Source organism: Triturus cristatus, chromosome 3_2, assembly GCF_964204655.1.
Source record: "Triturus cristatus chromosome 3_2, aTriCri1.1, whole genome shotgun sequence".
Classification (NCBI taxonomy): domain Eukaryota; kingdom Metazoa; phylum Chordata; class Amphibia; order Caudata; family Salamandridae; genus Triturus; species Triturus cristatus.
Window position 1 is genome coordinate 158,645,348 of NC_140584.1, and position 6,000 is coordinate 158,651,347.

Sequence of the window (6,000 nt, forward strand, 5' to 3'; positions counted from 1 at the left end):
GTGAAGCAGCACCAGGGCACAGGGGTCTGAGGTGTCCACTACAACCCAAGTATAGCTTTTTTAAATACCAAACCATGGACCAATGGGGACAATTTCCTTGCATGCATTAGGATCCGTGGCAACATTTTCTTGCCACTGTATGCCACTAAATGAGAAGGTACACTGCGCAAGAAGAACAATAACACACAGTTATTTAACAATTCAATACCACACCTAAGGATGCTCATCAGAGACGGAAAGAAACAAAACAGTAGCTGTGGATGTAACTATGTGTAATATTTAACAAGAGAAAAAGACAGACTAAAAATGAAAAAATGTCAAGCATAGGACATATTAACATGATACAGCATTAAGCACAATGACAGCACCAGAAACATGCATGGGGCTTAGCAAGCACCATAGAGATGGGAAGGAAAAACACTAACATCATTCAGTAGTAAACATCTTGCCTCCATCAACCTGTTTTACTCCCTTTTCAGCTATCTGCACAGCTAGCAACTGTTAGAATACTTTAGGCAGCATTGTGGAGTAATATTACAAAACCACTTAGAGGCAGCAGAGATAACTAACGTAACAAGCATTTACAATGCAATAGTCTCGGCATTGTTAAAGTTAGAGCTATTGGCATTGCTCATAACCCCCACCACAAATCTTCAACACAACACTTAACCAGCACTCTTAACCCCCTTTATTCTCCATATTTTCCATGGACATCCCTTACCAGCATATATAGCCCTCTCTCTAGCCATGCACCAGTCCATATTTGAACATCTGGTGCAATCACAGGGTAGCTTAGATACCCTACAGCTTTGTTAAGTCCTGAGTGCAATTCCCAATCCTATGTCGACTAATAGATTATTCTGATTCAACTAAATTTGATCGTCTAATATTGTGAACAGCATAGTCATCTTCTTAACCCAGTGGAGATCCCCACAACTCCAGCTAGTGTATTTTCACTTCACATTGGGGCATTGCTCTGTTTTTCCAAAGAAATTTCCCTTCAGAGAACAACTCACAGACTGGGGCCATTGGTTATTTTATCGAATTTACAGTGAAGATTTTTTTTTATGTTATAGTTTAAGGCATCTAATTTGTAGGAATGCATCTTCCCATTCTGAGTTAGTAGGGCTAGATCATTTTCCCACTGCGAGCTTAAACAGTGTGCGCTTGGTGAGTTATTAACCAGTGCCTTGTATATTAGGAAAAGTGGCTTTCATGTCATGACAGTGCCCTAATTTCGATGGATGAGCATTTTTGAATTTCCTGGTACAAGCGTACAGCTGACTGTTAGATACATATAATCATTTGTTTCAGGAGCAAAATCCTTTTATACCTGGTCGAACATATTTATTCCTTTTTGGCTCAGATTGCATTTGTGTTCGAAGTACAATCCAGTCCCATTTTGTAAATCATTTCAGCTTTCAGAAGACCAGGCAGTATAGAGCTTATCCTTGTGGTGGGGTTGCTGGTCAGAGTTTTGACTCCGTCTAATTTGAACATGGCTCTTTTCCAGGCAGGTATTGTTGATTTTTGGGGGTTCTGGCAGCTATATAGATATTTTATGCCATTTGTACCGCCTGTCGATCATTTAGGAGGGCTCAGATTGCTGCACTGAGGTGTATTAGTTAACCACAGCCAGTTGTGATATCTAGTAATATTGTGACTATCTGGGAGGGCAGTGCCCCATGAAATATTCCCCTACTTGGAGCTGTCAGTGGGAAACCATTCCATTAACAGTGTGGGTAGCAGAGGATCACATTTAGAGAAAAAATTATCTGCAGCCCGCACCTGTGTGTTGCGCAGTATTAGAGAATTTCTGGAGTGTTATCATTTTGTAAAGTGCAGCACATCACATATGGGAAGGCATCAGTTTCCTCAAATGAGCCCTCGTCTTTGAATTGCGTCAGTGCTTGCAGTTAATTATTTTAAAGAAGTATCTGTTCTCTAGACCCGGATTCCTGAGTACTCGAAGCCTTGTCTGGTTATCAGGAAAAAGCAGGAGAAGCTTGATGTTGGGGTCCAGTCTGTTATAGGGGCCTTGGCTGATTTTGATTAGTTTAACATAAAACGAGAATGCTTCACATATATTGGAAATATGGGTGGAACTCTCTGGATTGAATGTTCAGGGTTTGTAATGTTCTGAAGGATGACACTTGCATAGTGAGATGTTATTAGGCCACATAGCACCCAACCCCAGTCTCCTCAAGATAACCCCCCCCCCACCCATCCTGCTCATACTCTGCATGACAGTGCCTCCAAAGCATAGTTAAATAGCAGTGGGGACAGTCCTGGCCTATAACAGTCTATAGGCCAAAGGACAGGTCTACATGTACCCTCACTCTGGCCAGTGGATTAGTGTAGAGTAGTGTCCCCCAAAATAGTGTGTTCATTGCCTATTTTCTTCAGGACTTCAATGTATTGTCTGTTGGGCCATTCGACGGAGTAGGATGCCTTCTCAGCGTCTAGGAGTCGCATTGTGGCTGTCAATTTAATCAGTAGATGTTCCATCCCCACACAGACGTATCAGTGTAAGACTCTGAGCCTAGTGATCTCGGACTGGCACTTTGTGAGTTTGCCTTTGACATCACAGAGAGTACTACTGGCGTCTCCCTTCCCTTATGGTCGATGGAAAAATAATTGTTTTTATTTCTACAATAGGACATTGCGGACACAACAACTGGGTGGCAAAAAATGCAATCTAACTGTTTTCAAGCTATAAAACTGTTGTAACTATTTTATTTTTTTCGTACTTTTGGATTGCAAATGACTTGTTCCTCCTTGCATGGATATTGATCGACGGTTGACTCCTTTGAAAATATTACCTTCTGAGCGTGCAGTTTCTCTTCTTTATGCTTTTGCGCAAGCAGTTCTGGAATTTAAATAAATCTGAGAGAGAAAACGTTGCTGCACTTTTGTCCTTGTTTCTCTTGCTGTTTTCATATTATGTCCAGTGCTTAATTTGAAAAGAAAAAAAAAAGTGACCGGGTTCTTGTCAAGAGGCCACTGCAGCTTGCTCCACACATTAACCCTGCTATGCTGCCAATGATGGTAGCAACACAACTACTGACCATCACACTACTGCAAGTGTGACAATTCGGACTATTCCAGATCCCAAAAACTATAAGAATGGCTCAGGCGGCAAGTAATAGTCATTTTTAATGTATTCTGAATTAATAATTGGCAGTTGTGGTCATCTCTGACAGCGCCACCTTACGGCAAACTGCCAAAAGCGGCGGTGTTGACAAATAAGTGCCGGTGCTGAGCACTGGAAACCACTGGTTCAAATTAAGCTCTGATTATGTGGAACAGTGTACATTCTGTTTAAAAAAAAAAAAATGTTTCCAGCGATCATGTTTCACTGAAATGTTACCTATTTGCTTGTTTTTAGGTGAAGATCAACCACAGTCTGGCAGTGAAAATCACATCTTCACCTGGGCTCCACTAATTATGCAGTCTGTTAATCAAAACTGTACTGAAAAAACTGCTTGGACTTCGAGCACGGCTCTGGACAGTTCTCCTGGTGATACCAGACAGCTCCAAGCACAAGAATCTTGAGGTTGTGCCTCCGTTTTCAGCCAACGTCACCCTCTTTTCTTTAAAAACAGTTAAATCCAGTAACTGGCCACCCATTGATGCAAAGGACCAGAGGATGAATGACCACGAAAGCAGAAAAAAGAGATAGTATTTATTTTTTTGCAGAAATAGTTCCTTATGAATGTAAACTTTTTCAAATCGAATTGCCTTTTTATATTATTTATGCCTAAGGAGAAAAAAATGCCTGTCCCGCCCTAGATCAATCGTACGTAAAGGTGTGTAATGCAGTGAATGCCCAATGGATGAAATCATTTACTTTGTATTGCAACAACCATTAGTGCAGATAAATTAACATTTTTGTGTGTGGCAGTACACGGACATGTGCTTTAACAAGCTCGAGCCTAGGCTATCATAATACCATTTATGTTGCTTTAAAAGAAATTCACTTAAATACTACTTAAACAATTCCTTTCATGGAATCCTATATTGGAAAATCTGGAGGCTTGATGTTGCAGATATAAGCACTATTTTCAGCAGCGTGTGGTCGGTTTCCTGTCTCTCATTCTGTTGCTGTTTGAAAAGTATGATTGCATATTTGTAATGAGGATAGAAACGTGGCTACTGCCATGACACTTGATTTTTCCCCCAATGCAAAGCAGGCTACAGGACGCTTAAGGAATTGAATTTGGAGTTGTAGAAAACAATGGATTGTTTGAGAACGTAATTAACCCCTTCGCTGCTGCGGACATTCCGCTGCAGCGCTGGGGGGGGGCAGGGGGGCAGCGCGGTGGGCCTGTGCTCATGACGGAGCCGCTCCGTCATGAGCCACAGTTGAGCTGTACTCATGACGGAACGGTTCCGTCATGACTCCGCCCATTTGCGTTGTCCCCCCGCACAGGCGGGGAAACAGCGCCGCGCAGGCGGAGCAGCCGCCAACAGGAGTGTCATGACGGAACCGTTCCGTCATGAGCACACGGCAACCGTGGCTCATGGCGGAACGGTTCCGTCATGAGCGGGGAAGGGGTTAAAAAGAAATCATTTCCCAGTGTTGTAGGTCAAAAAAGTATGCATTGGGAATCTTACAACAGGGATCCAAACTTTGTGCTCTTCGACAGCTGTTGTTGTTGTGATATCTGCTGTCTGCCGCTTACATCATTCATCGTTTTGCAGCAAAACATTGTGTGTTCTTCAGAAGACCCGTGGTTTGCTACTTCACTGTATTTCAGCTTAACATAGGAAGGCATGGTGAAGATTAACTAATACCAAAAATTACACTCTGTGGGCCACTGAATTCAAACATTTGAAGCTCCTCATTCACATTAATGTTGCATTTGTTTGCCCACATCTGCAGATAAATGGTGATCTCCTATATTGTTTCACAACCTCTCCGCATTTTTACATTTAGATTTGCCACTGAATCACTTAATTGCCCTGTTTCTTTTGTCGGGAACGATAGAAACTATATTAATGAGCCAAACGTGGCTTGCTATTTAAACCTTATGTGCTGTTATTTAGAAACCTCTTAGAAGGGTCTCGGTTGTCTGCCTTGTTTTGCATATTGCTGTAAAGATTGAGTATTTTGGGCGGGAAGGAGGAGTAAATAACTGCTCATCAAAGAATGTCAACTCAATATTTAAAGCGTTAAACCTCCATTGATGCCTTTCAGAACATTTTTGTCGTAATTGTGTAACACCAGGTACACATTGCTTAATAGTGCAAAATGTATTTGGCATGTACATACGCAACAAGCTGAATTTAATTCTCACGCAGATGTGACAATATCAATGTGGCTTGATATTTTCTACTTGATTTTCTTTAAAAAATGCCACATGCCAGATAAAATGGCACATGTCTTTGTTACCATCAACATTTCTATTCACAAGCCTTTCTTTTCATTACCTTTCATTCGAAACTAGTATGCTTTTCTATTTCTGTTTTGATGTTTCTAAAATCTGTATTGCCTCAACAAAAAAAAAAAAAGGAAAATAGTACTGCATCCAGGGACAGTTTGACGGGCAATCAGTTTTGGCTTTTTGGCCAATGCAGTCGGTCTCCTGTATTGTAGTTTGAGGAAGATTTTTTTATTCTCCTAATGTCAACTGTTGTTTATATTAATGTTTAATTTCAACTCTATTAAGAATGAATCCCTTTGACACAAAATGTCACATTGGCATTGTTAGTAGAAACGCTTAATTCATGCACTACAACTCCCATCAAAACTTAGAGGCATGGCACCGAGACATTTAGCATCAAAATTGTTGTAGCACTTTAAACACGCCACATCCGTCATTTGGATTTCTAAAGTTGTATAAGGCAAATGATTTGTCATGTGGCTGTAAATAATTCTAAATTCCTGGAAATACCTATCATGTAGAAATGTTTGTAGATGCATTAAACATGGGACTGTTGCAAGCAGTGAGGACAATCGATGGTTAGAACTAGGCTAGAAGTGCTTTTGTGTCTGTT

At 41.0% G+C, this 6,000-nt stretch overlaps 1 protein-coding gene across 3 annotated transcripts in view; it reads left to right on the forward strand.

The window, feature by feature from the left end:
- Nucleotides 1–5,522, forward strand: part of CDON (cell adhesion associated, oncogene regulated) — a 120,825-nt gene extending 115,303 nt beyond the window's left edge. For all 3 annotated transcript variants that reach the window (XM_085647398.1, XM_085647400.1, XM_085647399.1), the window contains exon 20: nt 3,389–5,522. In XM_085647398.1, the coding sequence (XP_085503524.1) occupies nt 3,389–3,555 (167 nt within the window). In that variant the 3' untranslated portion in view covers nt 3,556–5,522. The remainder of the gene's footprint in view (nt 1–3,388) is intronic.
- The last annotated feature ends 478 nt before the right edge of the window (nt 5,523–6,000 follow it).